The sequence below is a fragment of the Podarcis melisellensis genome (assembly GCF_964234715.1).
Source record: "Podarcis melisellensis genome assembly, chromosome: 2".
Lineage (NCBI taxonomy): Eukaryota > Metazoa > Chordata > Lepidosauria > Squamata > Lacertidae > Podarcis > Podarcis melisellensis.
Genome location: NC_138529.1, coordinates 59276811 through 59297800, shown reverse-complemented (window position 1 = coordinate 59297800; position 20990 = coordinate 59276811). Strand labels below are relative to the sequence as shown.

Here is a 20990-nt window from a genome sequence, read left to right as displayed (position 1 = left end):
TAACAAGATCCTAAGCACATAGCCTGCTAAGAAACCAAGTTTTTCCATTCTCCCTCTTTCAAAATTGACAGGGAAACCGGGGAAGCATTGGCCCAACAGGGGAAAGAGGCATGGATGGGCTACCAGGGCCAAAGGTAAGCAGTGCATGGGAATGATGGCTAAGATTTAGCACATGCCCTGCTTGCAAACTTAAAGTCTTCCATTGCACCTCTTTCAAACACTACAGGGAAATCCGGGAAGCATTGGTCAGACTGGGGAAAAAGGCATAAAAGGGCAACCAGGAGCAAGGGTAAGCAGCACATCAGAAAATATACTAAGACTTGATGATACCTGCTCAGAAACTGAGAGTTCCATTGCCCTTCCTTAAACACCACAGGGGAAACGAGGAAGCGCTGGCTCAGTGGGAGAGAGAGGCATAGATGGGCTACCAGGGCCTAAGGTAAGCAGTGCATGGAGAAGAATGCTAAGATTAGCATATGCCCTGCTTACCAACTGAGAGTTTTCCACTGCATCTCTTTTGAACATTATAGGGAGAACCCGGAAGCATTGGCCCAATGGGAGAGAAAGGCTTAGATGGCCTAGCAGGGCCGAAGGTAAGCAGAGCACGGGAAAGATTGTAAGGTTGTTTAGTTCATTTAAGTTTATGTATACGGCACCTTTGCACAGTGAGCTGTTCCTAAAGCAGCTTGCAACAAATTCCCTTTTTCCTATTAAACTGCAAAACATTGATTGGGGAGAAAGCAGTTTTGAAAAGACAACAACAATTCAGCAGCAAACGTAGAATATACTATCTTCAATATTACAAAAATATAATCTAGACCTAACGCCTAAGTACAGAGCAAAATGAAAGTTAACGGACAATAAATACAGTACAGCAGAAGAATGGTCTTTTAACTAGATGGTTCACATCTGGCTTCCTCATCTGTCCTCCAGAAGAGGCTGACAGAAACAGAGGGCAGTGCTGAGGAGGGCAGTGGAGTCTTCTTACCCAGCCTCCCAGATGTCCAGCTGCTTGTACTGGTCTTATTGCCCCGCTTAAAAATGGAGACTTTTCCATTTCACCTCTTTCAAACATTGCAGGGTGAACCAGGAAGCCCTGGTCCAATAGGAGAGAAAGGCATAGATGGTCTACCAGGGCCAAAGGTAAGCAGCGCATGGGAAAGGATAGTAAGATTAGCGCATGCCCTGATTAGAAACTGTGTTTTCCATTGCACCTCTTTCAAATATTACAGGGAGAACCAGGAGGCAATGGCTCAGTAGGAGACAAATGCATTGATGGGCTACCAGGGCCAAAGGTAAGCAGCATATGGAAAAGGATAGTGAGGTTAGGCATGACTTATATCAATGCAAGCATATCTGCTTGCTTAACAAAACAATCTCTCCTACCCTCTCCCCACTGATCTGGGGGTTCTCCCACCCACTCCAGCCAATGGCAGGGCACAGGGGGAGGAGAGGGAAGGAAATTAGTAGAATGCCTTGTGCAGGCTTCTGCTAGCAGAATCTGGATCCAGCCCTGGAAGTTTTCCATTGCACCTCTTTCAAACATTTCAGGGAGAACCCGGAAGCCCAGGAGACAAAGGCGTAGATGGTCTACCAGGGCCAAAGGTAAGTGGCATGTGGGAAAGAATAGTAAGACTAGCACCTGGCCTGCTTAGAAACTGAGAGTTTTCCATTGCACCTCTCTCAAACATTACAGGGAGACCCAGGAAGTGTTGGCCCAATGGGAGAGAAAGGCACAGATGGCCTTCAAGGGCCAAAGGTAAGTATCACATTGGAAAGGATAGTGAGACTAGCACCTGGCCTGCTTAGAAACTGAGAGTTTCCCATTGCACCTCCTTCAAACATTACAGGGAGAACCAGGAAGTGTTGGCCCAATAGGAGTGAATGGAATAAATGGTCTGCCAGGGCCAAAGGTAAGTATCAAATGGGAGGGATAGTAAGAGGTCTGGATACAAACATACAAAATGCTTCATTCGCAATGAAATTGCAACTTGCCTTTATAGCAGCATCCCCTCACATCTAATGGGACGTTTCACTGCCATGCTCTCCAACATTCAGGAGCAGTTTATCAGACATTTGAAGAAAACTTTTGTAGCTGAAAAATTCCACATGTAGAAGACTTCCCTTGGATCATAGCCCAAGACTAGTATTAACCCTGCTTGGTAACGGAGAGCAAAATGAAACATGGTAATCAAATGTATGCATCAAAACACAGGTGGTCATTTTTGTTTCAGGAAGATGACCATTTTGGATCAGAGAGGTGTTGGGAGAGTCCTGCTTAATCTGCTCCCCACCTGCTTCTTTTCTCATGTAACTCCTTCCCCTCCCAAGCCTCTTCCTCTCCATATGATTCTCGATGTATGTTTTACTTTTGGAACACACACAAGACATGAATGGTGCAGAGCAGGGTATTTGCATGCTTACTGTGAAATGGTGAGGTCCAGGTTCACATGAAATTCCGTTTCATGTTGAATTGGTGAAACAGCTTGAGCCCTTTTGTATATGTGATGGCGAATGCTGAAAAGCAGGGCAGCTAGTGTGGTTTAAAGAGCTGTATGCACTTGGATTTCCACATGGGAGGATGGCGATGGAATGAGCTTTGGCTGGTATTGGCACATAGCTATCAGAAATTGCTAGTGTGCTAGCAGGGCTTCTGGTGCTGCACATCCAACTTCCCATACCTAGTGACCCTAAACCCTGGCTCTTTGAATGTTTGATCCTGCACTTACGAAGCTCTGTCCTCCACAACAGGCATCATTAAATTATAACAAAAACTGCCAAATTAAGACAAAATAAGATAGAACGTTCATTTTCTCTGCCAATATAGGATAAAAAACAATACTGCATTAATTTTTTTTTGGGGGGGGGGGGGAATGTAGAATCACTCTAACATAAAGACATGCAGAGTAAAAAAAAACACACACACACACAAACACGAATCTGCTAATTACTTTAATGCATAGTAATTCAATAATTTGATTACCAGGTCAGGAAATGACAACAGAGTGTACAAATTTTATAACTCCCCACAGCAAACGACATTATTTCATAGATGGCATGTTTATTTGCTCTGGTAACAGGAAGAAGCAAATAGGTTAGTTTGGAAATACTGTATCATGAAAACAGGATGGAATGTAAAATAGCATAAGTATCTTTGTTTCGCATGATCAGCATAACATTAGCCCAAGGAAAATAGAGAACTGAAATATTTTCAAGAGTTGGGAGTCCTTTTCCAAAAAAAATAAAAATAAAAGAGAAGAAGAAGAGTTTGGATTTGATATCCTGCTTTATTACTACCCTAAGGAGTCTCAAAGTGGCTGACAATCTCCTTTTCCCTTCCTCCCCCACAACAAGCACTCTGTAAGGTGAGGGAGGCTGAGAGACTTCAGAGAAGTGTGACTAGCCCAAGGTCACCCAGCAGCTGCATGTGGAGGAGCGAGGACACGAACCCGATTCACCAGATTACGAGTCCACCGCTCTTAACCACTACACCACACTGTATCTGTAATCAGCCTCTTCTAGGGCATTGTATCATATGAGCTGCAGGTTTCTTTATTACCTGAAGATTTTCTGTTCCATGGGTCACCAATGCAGTGTCCAACATAGAGGGATTTTTGTGGAGAGCATCTTTCTGGAGATTGCAACCGGGGTGCTATTGCTTCCACTGCCCATCCCCCAAAAATAGGCTTGGAGAAAAAAGATTGAAATTTCTTCAGATTGCAACTGTGCCCTATTCTATTCTGAATGTCAGGCTCAAAGCAAAATGAAGACCTATAGATGAAATATAAATAAATTATAATCTTCATTTAAGAAGGATGCCCAGTCTAGACGAGTTAAAAGTGTATTTGCATTTAACCTGCAATTTTTTTGCAATGCAAATTGCTTCGGGGGCTTGTTGATAATTAGTAATGTCAGAGCCAATATGGAGAAAGAATATAACCCTTTCTTCCTCTGCTGAGGGGCTGAGAAAATCACCTTTGATAACCCCTATTTGATTCATAGAATCCTAGAATTGTAGAGTTGGAAGGGACCCTAAGGATCATCTAGTCCAACCCCTTGCAATGCGGGAATATGCAGCTGTCCCATACGGGGATCGCACTTGCAAACTTGGCGTTATCAGCACCAGGCTCTAACCAGCTGAGCTCCTTTGAAATCAAATACCAGATACAGAAGAGGATTGTTTTCCCTGGACCACAGCAGAATTAAATTCCCTCTCCATATTGCCTCTGGTAATTATCCTGCCCAATTACAATTTGCATTTTTAAAAACCTGCCATGATGCACACAATAAACTGGCCAGCTGCATTGAGCTAGATGCCCCTGACATATGACCATAATGGTGAGACCTTTCTTGCTTTCTGAAGCACCCACCCAGCCAAACTTATTAGCTTTTCCCCACTGAAGGAGGAAGTGGAGGAAGCCAGCAGAGAGGGGGCAAAAATGTATGGCTTGAACCAGTGCAACATTCATTGGTATGCTTCTCTGTTCGATCAGTTAGGAAGATGGGAAAAGAGTGTTCTTTTAATTGCCTCTTTGTTCATTCCATGATAAAACATTTTGGAATTGATTATGTAATTTTTCATGAGTCTCCGTTTTGAAGTGGAGAAAAGGAAACATTTGTTTGTGCTACATCCATTTAAACAAGTTGCTAATCCTTTGGAGCTGATCTGTATTTCATGAAGTCTGCATCAAACTTAGCTTCCTCTTTATTAGGTTATAGCTCTTTTTATGCTGGAAAACTGCAGAACGTAGTGTTTCAGAATACCTACAGTAAATGTGGCAACTATCTTAATTTATAAAGATTTGACGTGCTAGAGTGTCTTTTTGCTACTTGCCATGTTAATTTTTCATAAACTACAGAGATTACAAGAAGAAATATTTGACAGTGTAAACAATGCAAGCACAAAATACAATATGTGAAAGCAAAAGTATAATCATGACATGATTAATTTTATATGCCAGGCTAATTTCTTGTTCAAAAGTTAGTTGGTTTTGCAGCAGTGTGGTATGCATATTGTTACACTAAAACCTGCAGGGCAGTTTTATTATCTTGTATCTGATTTGGCTGATTTGTTTTGCAGCTGGATTGTGTGAAGGTCTTTTAAGCCTGCTATTGCTTATGCTGTGCTCCTCAAGACACATAGATATGTGACGTATCTTGTCTCTGAATCAATATTTTAGAGTAACAAACATTTATTTTCAGGGTGAACCTGGTGAAAGAGGAGCAGATGGACACATTGGGCCAAGGGTATGAATTACTTTTGTTCTTTCTTTAGCTCCCTAAAATAAACACTCAAGCTGAAAGAATACGCTGTGAGATTTGTGGAAGATAAATTAACTATGCAAAAGCTAGGGATTTTCCCCGTTGGCAATAATACAAACAGTATAAATATTCTGGAGTAGAAAATAGTTTCCTTGAATTTCAGTCTTTGACATTTGTGTGTGGACTTATAAAATGGGTTGGGTACTAGGTTTGACTTTTATAGGCCATTGAAAACCTCAAAGAGAGGTTCCATGTGCTATGACATCTCTGCCTTCCATATAGAAGTGCATTCGAATCATTTTGCACCAGGACCTACATCATGAATCATTGTCAGGGACTGGCAGTTCTCTGATTGCAGAGAGAAGAGGGCAGGAGACTGATCCAGGAAGAGGGGGCATTTATTTATGGTGTTTGGCTCCACCTGCGAGGCTGGAGCCGGGGGGGGGGCTGGGGGCTTAAGAGAAAAGATCCAACAGAAATGGAGGTGGGTGCAAGATGTGTGAAGAGACAGTAACATTTAGACTGCAGCCCTAGACACACTTAACTGGGTGATTCCATCATTGAACTCAAAGGGGATTTACTACTGAGTAGACATACACAGAGAATTGCACTGTTTGGCTGCAGCCCTATAGCTGCTTTCCTTTCCTTTGAATAAGCTCCTTTGGAATCTGACTTCTTATTTACTTCTGAGTAGACAAGCATAGGATTGTTGTGCCAAAACATAGAAGAATAAAAATATTTTCATAGCTCATGACATTGAGAGTGTGCTTGGAGGATTTCCCTGGTGGAGGAATTCCGTAGTTGTGTTGCTACTACTGCAAAAGCATCTGCCAAGGTTATCTTAACTAATGATGACTCTAAGAGTAGGACCTCCAGTACCCAATGGGCCTTAATGGGACTGTCACAGCATAGGTGGTTTATTCCACTTTCATCCAGTGAACAGTTATTATCTAGACTGTAGCAATTAAAGCACCGTATTTAAGTATGAAACTAGAATTTACTGTGACTTCTTAATAGCATGTGAAAAGCAGAAAATTATTTCTATTCCCATAAAGTTTACAATTACCTTTTCTTTTCTTTGTAGGGTCCTCCAGGCCTGAAAGGAGAACAGGGTGATACAGTAGTAATTGACTACGATGGTAGAATCTTGGAAGCTCTCAAGGTAACCTTTATGATAATAATGTAATAAATATACAATTTGCTTCAACATGAAGTGGCACTAAATTTTAGTAACATTAGAAGAGCCCTGATACATCAGATCAAAGGGTGATTTGGCTCAGTGTCCTGTTTCCCACCTTTGGAAAGCCTACAAAGGACATGATGGCAAGATTGATACTCAAATAAGAATCAAAAGTCCAACATACAAGCCAGTTTGAGGAATTTGGGCATGGTCCACAGAAGCCATAGCAAACTGCCCATGTTGCCAGAGCTTTTTGCTACAACTCCATCACCAAATCTGTCATTGAAAGCAAGGGACAATCAAGGGCAATGGACCTTGAAAGAGAAATGTTATGACAAGGATGGATGCTCTGGAAGGAAGTGAGAATCAAATGTGGAATCCTTTATACAGTTCATGCTAGGCTAGTGCAATAATTTGTGCCTATAGTGGTATCTATGTTGTTTCTGAATAGGTCAAAAGCAGCTAAGCTGTTCAGTGTGGTGACCATCAAAACTGTTTTTAGAAACCACTAGAAACAGCTGTAGGCAAATTCAGGCACATCTGGTGGGAGTGACTCACAAATGAAATAAGCAGCTCTTTGTTACTTAGCGGGTTGTAACTTCCATAATGACTGCAAGGAGACTGATTGGGGTAGAATTTCAGTTTGTCCTTTCAGATCAAATGGGGGGGGGTGTTATATAATAATGTTCTCAAAAATAAAAAATGTTTAGATGGTGGTCTTTTCAATTGGAAAAGTATTTGAATTTCATAAATATTTAATTCTTAATACATTTGAAAACTATTCTAACTGTTTTATAACAGGCTGCAGGGAAACTCAGATTGACGGTAAAATTGTTATGTGCCAGATGCCTGTGTGGATTTTTTTTTTTTTAATGGCCTAGCATGTGGCTTTTCTTCTTTAGATTTTTTTATCATGGTTCTCAGAAATTTTCTACCAAACATTTGATTTCTGTTAACAAAATAATGACATAATCCCTTAGGTTGAATCATTGGCAGCATGATGTCAGACACAGTGATAATCAAGTAATGAATGTGTTTAATTGCTTTGTTTCATAGTTTCTGGCTTGCTTCTTTAAAATTGCATTAGGCATTATTTTGAAAACATGCTTCACATTTCATGTTGAAATCAGTGGGTTTTAAGAGTGCTTACGTTTGGCTCACTATTCCCATCATCATTACATTAAGATGGCAGAACTCTCAAGGGGAGTTGTCCTCTGTCCCAGCTAGGTGTTGCTCTAGTCATCTGCAGGGGAAACTGTAGCTGTGCTCTAATGGTTGAGAATTCTGAAGACTCCTTTGGAGACAGACAGAAAAAGCAGCAGGGGGTCATGGAGCCACTTCCCACCTTTCTCTATTGTTTCTGATCATCCCCTTCCTAGCCTCTTGGGGAAATTATCTGCATTATGGAAGATGGATTTAAATTGGAAGCTCAATGACCTGCTAACCGTAGATTTTGTTGCCAGTTGTTTTTCATCTCTGTTAATTCAAAATGTTTGTATTATAGCAGTTAACAGATAAATTGCTGTCTTTTGTTCCAGGGCCCACCAGGTCCCCAAGGGCCCCCAGGCCCCCAAGGAGCTCCAGGACCAAAGGTTGGGTTTTACTCACTTTTACATAAAATGTATTTTGTTCTGTACTGTACTCAGTACCTGCTTGGCAACACTGAGCTTGGTTTATATGTGAATCTTCTGTTCATGGCATATCCCCTTGGATAACTTTGGGGGAGTCAGAGTGATGGGTAACGTGTTCAAAGTTTCAAAGATTAGCAAAGGGAGAAGAATTTTAACAAGTGTCTATAATCACTTGTTTGTGGGCCCAGGCATAGTGAGACCATGGTGGGATGTGCAGATGGCAAAGGAAGCAAGAGACAAGTGTTGGATTCAAATTAAGCCACAATTTTATTGGTTCCAGATAAAACAGTGTTGGCAATGGCATTAGGCATGAATTGATTGATCAGCTAGCCCACATGCTGGCTGAAGATCCTCTAGGGCTGACCTAGTTTAATCTCTATTTGGAAGGTTTGTTGAAAAGTCACCAGGTCACAAGCAGTATAGGGCTTTGTCTTGGCTTAAATAAATTTGACATTTCCTTTGAAATATGTAACATTAATCATGCACCTTTAAAATATTGAGTACTGCAATATAGAGTTCTTTGGGGGAAGGGAAAAAGATTTTTATTGGTTAGATTCATGATACGGTCATTGCTCTGATTTATCCCATTTTTTTTGTTCCAGGGGGAACTTGGATTGCCTGGCCCGCCTGGAGTTGATGGAGAGAAGGTGTGGCCAGGAGCATTATTAATAAATTTGCATTCAGTTGTGTGACTAAAGTTCTGTAATAGGCTGAAACTACCTATTAAATGTTTGAGAGTTACTAAAGTGGTTGGAATGCGTGCAGTCTTCAGAGGCAAATATAGGCAAATTGCAAACTCTTCATCCTGCAGTTTTTCCAACCATTCCATATCCTTGACAACCTACTAATTTTTAATCTGCATGGCATGGTGTGTGTGTGTGTGTGTGTGTGTGTGTGTGTGTGTGTGTGTGGAATACAGAGACAATAATTGTAAATATATATATATTAATTGCAATGGTTTTAATTTTGATATGATTTGGTCTCTATGAGGTTCACACCTGATTGTCATTTCCCAAATAACGTGTTCAAGCAACCGGAACTAAAGCTCTGCTCCGCCCTCCAATCATTCCTGAGCACAGAGAGGGAAGGCAGTGCCATTATCCTATGTTGCATCTTTCCATCCGAGTCTTTATTAAGCACCCCTCCACGATGCATGATCAAATTATTGCAGTCAGTAATTTAATTTACATCTAATTCAAAATAAATACTTAAGATTGTTGTGTGCAGGATGAGTGTGTGCATGTCCTCATCTTTATTGATGTTTCCTGTCACATCCACCTGATCTATTAAATTCCATTCCACTTCTTAATCAGTGTTTGATTGTCAGCAGTTCCTCTAACACAATCAAAATAAAAAATATTCTAACAGAGTAACACTGGAAAATAATGACTACTATTAATTAAAACCCAATTATCTTACATTCCACCCCCCCTTAAAATTACAGGGTCCTAAAGGTTCGAAAGGAGACCAAGGAAGCTCCGGACTCATAGGACAAAAAGGAGAGAAAGGAGATGTTGGCATGAGTGGTCTCCCAGTATGTCTGTTTTCAATATCTATTACTAAATACTGTTTTCACAGATACAGTTCTTTCGTATACAAAGTGCATCACACACACACACACTATGGGAAATGGGTGTGTAAGTGCCTGCTGTAGCGTCTCTGATAACCTGAGGGGTGGGGAGATTCCTGAAGGAATTCATAAAGCTGCTTGGAAAACAAGGTTAGATTCCTAAATAGAGCCTCCTCACAGAGGCTCCCTGAGAAAGTCATGGTCCACACTTTAAAGAGATCAGTAGGCCCTTTTTTGGCTGGAGCCTGGAATGGCCACTTTGCCCTCAGTCAGGGTGGCATCAGCTGCTGCAGTTCTCAGCATCTGTTCACTAGCAGGATTTGTGTCCTGCCTGTCTCCTCTTTCTGTTCTATTTTGGCTCCCCAGGTTTTTGCACATCCCACTAACTCAGCGAGTATCTGGACAAGATGTGCAATATGATAGGTAACAAGCAGCCTGAGGTTTCTTTTCTTTTTAAAGTTCCTGTGACTTCTTTTGGCAAAACAACCCCCTCCCCTCAAATTCTATCCTTTAGTTTAAAAATCTGCATTTGTGTTTATGGGTGGTATTCAACTAAGGTTTACTCAGAGGAGACCCATTGAAATTATGGAACATGGCTGAGTTAGGTCCATTCATTTAATTGGTTATGCTCTTGTAAAATACCACCCTCTGTGTTCCCACAGCATTCTTTCTATTGCTGCATCTGCACTCATAATGGAAAAGGGTATTTGTTAGGGGACTGGGGTGATAGATGTAGGTTGTTACTTGAGCAAATTACATTTCAAAGTAACAGTAAGTGACTCTGTTGTCCACTTGTCTGCTGTGAGTATCAGTTCTTTTAATAAAAGAGCTTTCTGGTGCTTCCATTCAGCACCTACCATTTACATATGTTTTGTGGGCTGACAGATGTTTTCTAGCAGGCTGTATTAGGAAATTATTAATTTTAGCTTATAGAAACCTGTTAAAGAAAAGTGTCTGTCAGTATATGTGTATAATACTGACCTGATTTTCCCTTGCCAAGTCTGCCAACCCCTTTTCAGAGTTCGCAGACTACTGAATGTGGAGGGCTACTTTGGGTGGGCATGTGTAGAATGTGTGTGTTCATAACTCTGAATCTATCTGGTGATGAGGGGGGGAAACATGCTGTTCCTTTACATTGTAGGGTCCGAAAGGATTGAAAGGAGACCAAGGAAACCCTGGAATAGCAGGAGAGAGAGGAGAGACAGGAGAAATGGGCTTGTCTGGTCCACCGGTATGTCTGTCTTCAACATAATTTGGGACTAGACGGTTGTCATAGATGCTAAGTACCAGAAAAAAGTTAATTTTCACTTGTGTGTATTATATATCAGGGGCTTAAGAGCATAAGCATAAGAAAGAGAAACATAAGCCTCGCTTGATCAGGCCAAAGGCCCATCTAAGACCAGACTCCAGCATCCTGTTCTCTGAGTGTCCAGCTCGATTCCACTTGTGAATCTCTTCTCCTCACACTGCCTCTGACAGTGGAGGAAGAGCATAGATACACTAGCTAGTAGCAGTTGATAGCTGTTTCCTCCATATGTTGTTCTACTCATATTTTAAAGCCATTTGAGTTACTGGCCATCACTGCCTCTTGTGTGAGCAATTACCATGTTTTATCTGTGCGTTGCGTGAAAAAGTGCAGCACAATTCAACCCACACAGACTTCTATAAATGTGTATTCAGAGGTTTTTAAAAGACTAGCAGTTATTAAACCATACTTAGCCCCCTGGAGTGGGGAGTTCCAAAAGCATGGAAGAGAGTCTTTTCCCCGTTATCTGACAGTCTAATGGCTCTTGCCTCCAAAGCCAATGCTTTGGCAAGCTCAGGCAGGTACAGGTGACTCTTTAGATAACACTGTCTCTTAATCATTTGAGGCTTTATTCATATGCTAGCAGGATGGGAACTACTTTTCTGAAGTGTTATGAACCTGAATCCTGGAGTAAAATTAGGGAGGTGAATTGTTTTGAGTCCTTCCTGGGAGTGAGGGTTGTGATTGGGTGGGAAGGAGCCATGTGACTGGCCTCACAGACATGGGTTGCAGGTGCATAGACATCCACATGAGATCTTGCTATGAAGAAGTGGTTGATAGCAGTTTATATAGATGGGACTTTCTACAAGAAACATGAAGAGTAACAAGCACATTGTATATAGCCATTTACAGTGCTGTCATGCTGCCTACTATTTCCTAGCACAGCTCAGCTGGAATTGCCAGGCATAGGGGAAATAATTCACCTTCCATTTGCCTGTTACTGACACAATATCAGAGCCAAGAAAAGTTCAGCCCTGCAAGGAAAAACTCCCACCGAAAATTAATAGGTTTGTAGGTTAGTTTAGATAAAGAGAATCCCCCACCACAAACTTCTTATTCCACAAACTTTATGTCTTAAAATACATCCTCAGACACCAGACTATTTCTTTTTACTATTTAGGGCATTGATGGACCAAAAGGAGAACCTGGCACTCCCTGTGAGAAGGATCTTGTAAGTTGTAAACATACTGAGAGAGACGTATGTTCCGTTTATCTGTTCTATTTCATTTATATTTATATCGCCATTAAGAAATGTTTACAATGCAAATACAAAGTAACACAGAGCCAATAGGAAAACATATTTTAAAATTCCCAAATCCGTTACATTGTACAAATCAGCAGTAAGATTAAAGTCCTGTGGGCTGTACAGCAAATCAAAAGATCCAAAAGACCTATGCCCAAACACTATCAGGAGGGGCACATTGTGTGAAGAGGTGCTCCTTAAGTAAATGATGAAACTGAATATTTGGTGGCACATAGCACTCCTCCAAAGGCGACAAATTCCATATGGAGGGTGCCATCACTGAGAAGGCCCCTCCACTGGGTCACCCCACTTCAGGTATTCCACACTGGCAGGACAATAGTCACTTTTTAATATGAAACAGGACTTTTGTTTCACTGAGACTCCACATTACAGGTTCCTGAATTTTTGCAACAAAATTAATACGTGTTGTGACAGTCTTTACTTTTAATAGTGTTTTTAGAACCCAAGTCAAAATGCATTCATTTGGAAATAAGTCCTGTTGATTTCAGTGAGAATCACTTATCAATAAAGATCATGACCTAAAGACTGCTTCACATGCTAACAATTTTCCTACAGGCAAGGAACTTTCTTCAACACAACAAGTATTACATATGTCTACTGTTTTCTGCCTGAACTATCTGTGTACCTCAATACCTGTGTATAAATCAAATATATATGGTAGGCTTTCCAGGGTGAAAAACTATCACATCTGATTCGAATTTAAATTGTTTGCCTAAGATACAGAAATGAGGTCAGAAGAGCAGCCTTAGAAATGGCCAAATTTCAGTCTTCCCCTGAATGGCCTGCCAGGCCATCTTTGCACACACCCATCAGCAAGGCATTGGGGAGAACAGAGCACTATTCAGCCTGTGGGTATTGGTTGCATGTGCATACTGCACCCATAATAACCTGGAACACAAGCATTATGTGTTACGTTAGCTTTTTTAAAAGAATGTTGTTTTTTTAAAAAATGACTTTAAAAAAATACTTTTTTACTTAATGTTCTTTTAAAAAGTTTTTATTAATTGCTTTGTTCTCTATATTTCTTAAGAACATTTTCATTCACCAATAATTATTTTTCATTCTAAATGCGTTGTTTTTTTATCATGCCCATACAAGTCTGTATTCTGTCAAATCACTTCACTGTGTAACAAAATCCATAGGTGCAGATTATAGCTGAACCAGGACCTCCTGGCGTTCCAGGTCTACCAGGTCCACCAGGCCCTACGGTAAGTCTTCTGTTTTAATACTCAGATTATTTACCAGGTTACAATCTCTGTGGCTCTAACCTATCCAGGGAGGTTTATTTTGTGTGCAGATCAACAACCGTTGATGATGAGTGTGCAAACCTAAAATACTTAACCACTGAGTTGTTGCAATAAAATCAACTTAGTACTTTAGCAAATGAGATAATTTTATCTCTAATATTTTATCTACTTTTTCTGTGGGATAAGCATGGAATAACACCCGGCAGAGTTGGGAGCCAAAAAACAAAACCCCATAACAAGGGTTTCCATGCAGCTATGAAATGATTCCTTGTGTGAAGTAAAATGTTTGTGATGGAATGTAGTGCTAAAGACCCAAACGCCACACTGCACACATGAAGGATAGATGCTATGCTGAGAGCATGCCCAGAACAGCTAAGCTTCAGTAAGCCTGGATCCCAATATGCTCAGCAGGCATTTTACTGCTGACTCTAGTTGTTTGACAGGAAGGTTGATCCCACTGACTATATATAGGAGAGATCCAGATAGTCAAACGTTTCCTTTGATATAATTAGCCATTAGATCAGATCCTAAACCTTCCAGCAGATGGCAAGCCCATACCAGAGCATTGATGAGGTACGTAAGTGGACTGTAAGAACTGCTGTGTGGTAATTTCAGCACATATCTGGGGAAGGGGAATTTGGGGGTCCAGCTTGAATAAAAAGTGAACAATGTACACTGTTAAACATTTTCAGTCTTAAAATCTATTTCTGTTTGTTACAACTGTTTGAATGTGGACATTTGTAGTGACACACATATTGGTGATCACAGATTGGTAAGGCATTTTCCAGAAAAGGATGCACATTGCCTTAGGAAGTATATTTATGGATATTTGGCAGGGGACGGTGAAGTCCGGGTAGGCTCCTTTCTACAATTTTAGAATCCCTGCCAACTTCATTATAGTTAGAAAGCACAAAGGTAGATCAAACTTTTATTTTGTTTAGATCGGGGTGGGTTTTTTAACCCATGATAATGGGGGGGGGTACAAACAAATGTATTCTACCTCGAGAAGAAGTCTGATAGCTGTGTGTACAAAATGAAAGATTTACTAGGATTATTTAACAAATGAACTATTGCTTTATTTAGGGCCCTCAAGGAATACAGGGGCATAAGGTGAGTCTATTACCTCAATGCCATGTGGTTTTTCCAACCTACATTAAATATCTTTGTTGAGATCATGGCATAGTAATATGTGCCCTTGCTTGAAATTCTGCTATTTTACTTCTTGCTGAATATAATTTATTCATGTTATTTACTTATATTGTTGCCAAAGGATACACAATTGAGCCTATCCCTACAGGTTTCTTGGGGAGGGGAATGTTATCCTTCCCTTTCTTCCTTCAGTTATTTCTAATGTTAAGGCAAATAACTTTTACATCTGCCTTAGTCCATTAATGATCCTTGATACCATTTTCTCTTGTAATTATTGTCCAGTAGTACCTTAGAGACCGACTAAGTTTGTTCTGGGTATAAGCTTTCATGTGCATGCTTATACCCAGAACAAACTTAACTGGTCTCTAAGGTGCTACTGGACAATTTTTTATTTATTTCTTTTGAATCTTTTAAAAAAATTAAGGGGAGATATATTGATCAGTTAATCCTTTTGAATATTAGCCAAAATACTGCATTATGGCCTACTTCAACAGGTAGGCAAACTAAAAGTTGACAAATAAATAAATGACAGGTAACATCAAGAAAATGCTGAGACATTTCGCTTCACTGTTTCCTAGACCTTCCATGATTCTGTGTCCTCAGAATGTCAGTCACCTTCTGGCTGTTCAAACTCTTTAGAGTTGCCATTTATTGACACTATTTTTAATATATTTACTGTTAAATTTTATAAGACAAATGGGATATGACAGAAGCAACCAGTTTTGCTCTTCACCTGTTTTCCCTGTTCATATTTAAAGAAAGGGAAGTGGTAGGATGTAATTTTTTATGACACGATTCAAAAAAGATGAACAAAATGGACCACTTTGCCTCTCATCCCCTTCTTCCCCAGAGCAGTGGGGTATGCCAGGGCCAGGATTGAGCTACCTTTACCAACCAATCTATTTTGATATAAAAATTAAACACACAGCCTCACTTTAGAGATCAACAAACATGGCTGCCCTCTGGTTTTTCTCACTTGGCTTTAGGACTTGATATTTCTGTCTGAAAGGAAAGTTTCCATGCTCACAGATTCCTTCCACGCTGAAATATAATGTAGATTTCTAAAGAAAAATTCAATGGGTTATATGGTTTAATCTTAAAGAATACTTTTAGAATGATAACTTTAAGACGTGTACCATTCATCAAAACCTGGTGTAGAATGAACAAAAAAATTTCCTTCCAGTAGCACCTTAAAGACCACCTTAAAGTTAGTTCTTGGTATGAGCTTTCGTGTGCATGCACACGAAAGCTCATACCAAGAACTAACTTAGTTGGTCTTTAAGGTGCTACTGGAAGGAAATTTTTTTGTTTTGACTATGGCAGACCAACACGGCTACCTATCTGTAACTGGTGTAGAATGAGTGCATTTAAAGTTCTAGCTTTGTGCCTTATTCTTTTCAGGCTGTAGGTTGGCCAGTAACATACTAAGATGACTGCATTCTAAAAAAGAAAAAGAGTTAGGCCTGTCTACTCTAGACTGTAGCCACATCCCCTGAATTATGCAGGCATATTTGCCTGAGTGGCTTCTGTTTCTCTCTACATCTAAATAAAATGTCTGAAAGATAAATATAATGGCACAGACATTGAGGATTTGAGGATTAGGCTTGAATTACAGATCAACTCTCCCCCCCCCCCCCACCTCCCTTGTATTTTCTTTTCTCATATGCATCATTGATATCTTGCAGGGTCCCCAAGGAATTCAAGGACACAAGGTGGGTCACTAAAATTGCGCACACCATTTATGAATTGAATTGGACCTGAGCACAAGGACAAACCACTTTGACCACTGAAGACTAACTAAGCTTATCCTAGAGCAAGCCCTGCCCTACAATTAGGCAGAATGAGACAGCCAGCTCTGTCAGCAGATGCTGGGAGGCAGCAGGGTCAGCCTCCCATGTTATTTTCACTCAAGGCCCCTGGGCCTTACCCTTCTGTTGGAAGATAGAGGTGGTGTGGGTGTGCCACGCAGCCTTTCCTACACCCTTAGCCTATTTCATTGCCAGTACTGAAGTAAGATTAAGCTGCAAGTCCAGTCAGCATCTGTACATGGAATGGGGAGGTGGGATGCCATCTTGTTCTTCAGCTCGGGAAGCAAAATGTCTTGGGCCAACCCCAACTTAGAGCCCACCAGTGCAAAAGATTTATTTCGGGCAGATAGTTATAAGAACCCAATATAGGTTGAGATCTTTCAGTCACTTCCCAATCTACCACCAGTCAAATTCCTTTCTGATTCAGACCATGTGAGTTTCAGAAACTAAGCAAGAATTCAGGAATGGAATGATACTGTTCATAACTCATACCTTTGGTTTGAAATTTTCTTATGCAATCTATTTTTTTTAATGCTTGTATAACTTTATATAAGCCAATAAAAGGTATGTTTGCACTTGCCCTTTCCCACAAAATCCGCTGCTGCTGCTGCTGTTACCAAGATCAGTGTTTCATTGTTCTACTATCTTTCCCCACCCTGCAATCTCTTGTTCCTCTGTAAACAGGTGCCAAGGCTGGTACTGTGTACTCTTGATCTGGTGTATTATTATAATAGGAAGCTTTTATTTGTATGTTGACTTGCATTTCCTTTAGTATTTTTAAAAGATACCTTGAGTGAAATTTTGATAACATGAAACTTCATTTTAACTTAATTGAAAAAAATGAATTGGGCATAAAGCAAGTGATTTTTTAAAAAACCAACTAGTTGAAACCCTAATAAATGTATTGGTTTTTATGCAGGGCTCAGATGGTGCAAAGGGTGCAAAAGGTGAAAGTGGTCATAAAGGTGAAAAAGGTGTCCCTGGGCCACATGTGAGTAGTAGTATAAAATCTGCAACATCCTTGTGCTTCATTAGAAAGCAAAAAGCAGATAGCAATATTCCAAGCCTTTTTATAGTAGTTTTCTTTTCTCTCCAGGGTCCTGCTGGTCCTCCTGGGCTTATTGGTTTACCAGGCACCAAAGGGGAGAAGGTAAGAACGCATATAGATCTGTTATGGGAAATGGGTTAACGCGTTCATCCACCACAGTCCTCCAAAGGGATACGAAATGACTCATCACTGTATTTTATTTTATTTGAAACTACTAAATTTTAATGAAGCAGAAAGCTTCTGTGTTACATAAAAGTTCCTTACAGGCAAACTTAAATTGTTTTCTAAGTATTATTGTAATGGTAGAGAATTTGATAAGAATAGTTATTGAGCCCTACATGGAAATTTAAAACAGATTTCAGACACCTTTTTGAAACCTCATAATTATTGTGTGGTCTTTTTCTCAGAGACTTCCCATCAGTGTTGCAGAGAGTTGCAGCAGTGATAATTCTGATCGTCTGCTGTAAAAGTGTAAAAGTGCATGTGATTAGCTTTTCCGAACTATAGACATCATATCTGAGTCAGTGGTGAAATTCTACAGTTTTCTGTTTTGTTTTTTAAACGATTCGTCTGTGGAAATGGAAAAAATGGAAAATGGAAAAACAACAACACAATAATAGTATTTCCTCTTTGGTTGTTTTGTGTTACTAAAATTACAGAAGTTCTGTTAAAACAAAAATATGTGTGTTGTCCAGATGCTGTGCACAGGGGCCAGAACCCAGTCAGCAAAGCACTTTTAATACTTACGGATTTCAATGGGAGGGAACTAGGTATCTGCTTAACATAAATGTAACCCACTTAACATGGAGAGAAATTCAACATCACACTGAGGCAGTTGTTCCATCAGGGGAAGCATTTTGGCTTAACAGACAGAATGATATCCTCCCTCTGTGTGCTGTTGTGGACATTATCCCAACCACCCCCACCCCCAAGCCCATTTCAGGGCAGCACTGAAATTGTTTGTACAGGGTGAGGAGGGGAGAAGCCCCATTTCACAAGCATAAGTCTTTGCGCAGGACTTCCTCTGACAGGACCCATTAGTTGAATCCTGTGGTTTCCCAATCTCACCAGTTAACTGTCTCCATTTCTTTCTCTTAACCCTAGGGAAAGCCAGGGGAACCGGGATTAGATGTAAGTAATGAGTATACTATCTATACTATCTGTATGTCAGCAAACAATGTAGGAAGCAATTAAACAGATTTTTTCATGCGTTATAAATGATTAGTAGAGGGAGGGGTCATGACTGTGTAGAAGGGCAAATGCTTTCATCTCAGGTTAAGATTCGCCTTTCTTGGCCAAGGGTCTCTGGTTGCATTGTCAGAAACAACTTCCACCAGCAATCCTAAAGAGTCCCTTGCAATCATAACAGATGCTAGTACTGCTGAGGTGGACCTATTGCCTGATTTGGGGTGGATCTACACTTGCCGCGCTGCAGAGCAATGAACCACTGACAAAGGGAAACTGCCACTGAACCTTAGAGAATGTTCAGTTCAAAAACGTTTAGAAGGTCAATGTAGATCCAGCCTTGGTTTATACCAAGGTGAAAGAGGTGTCCCTGGGCCACATATGAGTAGCAGTATAAGATCTGCAACATCCTTGTGTTTCATCAGGATAAATGCTTTAATAGCAATATCCCAAGTGATATTTTTTTTTGCACTTTGTAGTGAATCACAGCCTATCTTTGTTTTTAATGCTGGACTTTATAAATGGTGTTAAGCTGTTCTGGGCTTTGTATGAGGAAGAGTGGGGTGCAAGAAATAAACAAACAGTACTAGTACAAAACATGCACATACTTTTTTCTGAAAATGTTTCGTTGTCTCAATTCATAGTGGTTGCTTTTAAAAAACAACAACAACAACCTTGTTTTTCCTTTTCCTCATTACCAGAACTATTTGGCACTAAACACATAATTTTTTCCCCATGTTGCTCTTATAGGGTTTCCCAGGCCTAAGAGGAGAAAAAGGAGAAAAAAGTGAGAGAGGAGAAAAGGTCTGTATTGCTTCTAATTCACTGAGCTAAATGTCTGCCTCTGATTCATCTGTTCACACACAAAAAGTCCATACTCACTGACAACATCCCCTTTAATCTTTGAGGACAGGGGAGCCCAACTATATCTTGTTCAATTGAAGCTAGTTCAAATTTGCAGAAATAGTATGTGGTCATATGCCAGATTTCGTAGGTGAATGCATATGCAAGGCAAAAGTATAAAGCATTATGAGCAGTAACCAGGTTTGTTCTTGATGTCCCCCTTTGCTTCTCTCCTACTCCTGATTCCGCTGCCATGCTGCCAAGAGCAAAACCATAGTCTGGCTAAGCACTACATCCAAACCCAGGCAGCTTAGTAGGTTGCTGCTCACCAAATGAACCATGAGTGCTAACCAAGGTTTGTTCTTAAGTGACCACTCATGGACTGCATTCACACAGCAGGTTATTCTTTCTTTCTGGTGCTTCTCTGTTAATTTCTGTACATTATATTTGAGCTTTCACATGATATATAAGCCACTTATATAAGTCTATAACACAATGCAAACAGGTGGATGCTAAATTCAGGACTTGACAAGTGGTATTTCTCTCACTCCAATCTTTCATATTATAAAAGAGCTTTGATTTTTCTGTTGTGTCACAGGGAGAAAGAGGACTTCCAGGTAGAAAAGGAGCAAAAGGGCAAAAGGGAGAGCCAGGGCCGCCTGGATTGGATCAGCCTTGCCCAGTGGTATGGTTTGATATTGCTGGGAATATATGTTTGCTTTAAATTATCTCCGTTGCTTTTTGACATCTGAAGCACAAAAAGGTTTCTGGAGGCAGACGCCTTTGAACTTGGATAACGGCAGAAGGCCAATGGTTCCATTTCACTGGTCTTTCTTTTTATCATGGTGCTGGAACGTCACTTTCTTGGCGTACATGTTTTAGGGTAGACACAAAATGGGAAAGGCACCTCATATGCAAATCAGCAATCAAAGAAAGAAACCCATGAAAAAACAATGTGACTGCTTGCTGAGCTTAACAGTAGGAAGACAGAACAGAAACCAAGCACACAATAGGCACAAACAGATGGTTCGTTCTTCAAGCCACTTTTGATTTATTTCAGTCCTGTATACAGGCAGTGACCATTTTTGGTGTGTCCAATATATGCGCAACCGCATACAATGTGCCAAACCCAGAAGTGACCAAAAAACATCACAAAAGGGGTGGGGCAGCCTTAAATATCTTGAATATCATGGACAGGCATGCAGGAGTCACATGCCGGTGGGTGTGCCCACAGACGAAAATTATTGGAGCGCTGGATGTGACTCTTACATTAGGCTGCGACTCTTAATTTGGCTGTATTTTGGCTATGCAAAAGTCAGAAGTTCTACACACACCTATCTACCCTACCTCCAGGCAAGTAAGAGGCATTCTTGCAGTTGAAGGACACAAGGAAAGCAGCCCAAGAGGGTGTGGGACAGGGCCAGTGAGGGGGTGGCCTGGGGAGAGTACAAAGGGCCGGATAAGGGAGGCCTGGAGGACCACATTTGCCCTCCAGGT

The 20990-nt window shown here is 40.6% G+C and overlaps 1 protein-coding gene across 50 annotated transcripts in view; it reads left to right on the top strand.

The window, feature by feature from the left end:
• The window catches only part of COL23A1 (collagen type XXIII alpha 1 chain), a 314166-nt gene that overhangs the window by 282839 nt on the left and 10337 nt on the right, over positions 1 to 20990 (top strand). For 42 of the 50 annotated variants that reach the window (XM_081900617.1, XM_081900604.1, XM_081900585.1 and 39 more), the window contains 25 exons: positions 72 to 134; positions 227 to 289; positions 377 to 439; positions 531 to 593; positions 1081 to 1143; positions 1233 to 1295; positions 1552 to 1605; positions 1697 to 1759; positions 1851 to 1913; positions 5203 to 5247; positions 6347 to 6424; positions 7244 to 7267; positions 7981 to 8034; positions 8676 to 8720; positions 9518 to 9607; positions 10785 to 10874; positions 12070 to 12120; positions 13356 to 13421; positions 14544 to 14570; positions 16295 to 16321; positions 17337 to 17408; positions 17514 to 17567; positions 18570 to 18596; positions 19401 to 19454; positions 20092 to 20178. In XM_081900617.1, coding sequence (XP_081756743.1) covers positions 72 to 134; positions 227 to 289; positions 377 to 439; positions 531 to 593; positions 1081 to 1143; positions 1233 to 1295; positions 1552 to 1605; positions 1697 to 1759; positions 1851 to 1913; positions 5203 to 5247; positions 6347 to 6424; positions 7244 to 7267; positions 7981 to 8034; positions 8676 to 8720; positions 9518 to 9607; positions 10785 to 10874; positions 12070 to 12120; positions 13356 to 13421; positions 14544 to 14570; positions 16295 to 16321; positions 17337 to 17408; positions 17514 to 17567; positions 18570 to 18596; positions 19401 to 19454; positions 20092 to 20178 — 1449 coding nt within the window. The remainder of the gene's footprint in view (positions 1 to 71; positions 135 to 226; positions 290 to 376; positions 440 to 530; positions 594 to 1080; positions 1144 to 1232; positions 1296 to 1551; positions 1606 to 1696; positions 1760 to 1850; positions 1914 to 5202; positions 5248 to 6346; positions 6425 to 7243; positions 7268 to 7980; positions 8035 to 8675; positions 8721 to 9517; positions 9608 to 10784; positions 10875 to 12069; positions 12121 to 13355; positions 13422 to 14543; positions 14571 to 16294; positions 16322 to 17336; positions 17409 to 17513; positions 17568 to 18569; positions 18597 to 19400; positions 19455 to 20091; positions 20179 to 20990) is intronic. The other 8 variants (XM_081900582.1, XM_081900579.1, XM_081900580.1 and 5 more) reach the window with 8 other exon arrangements.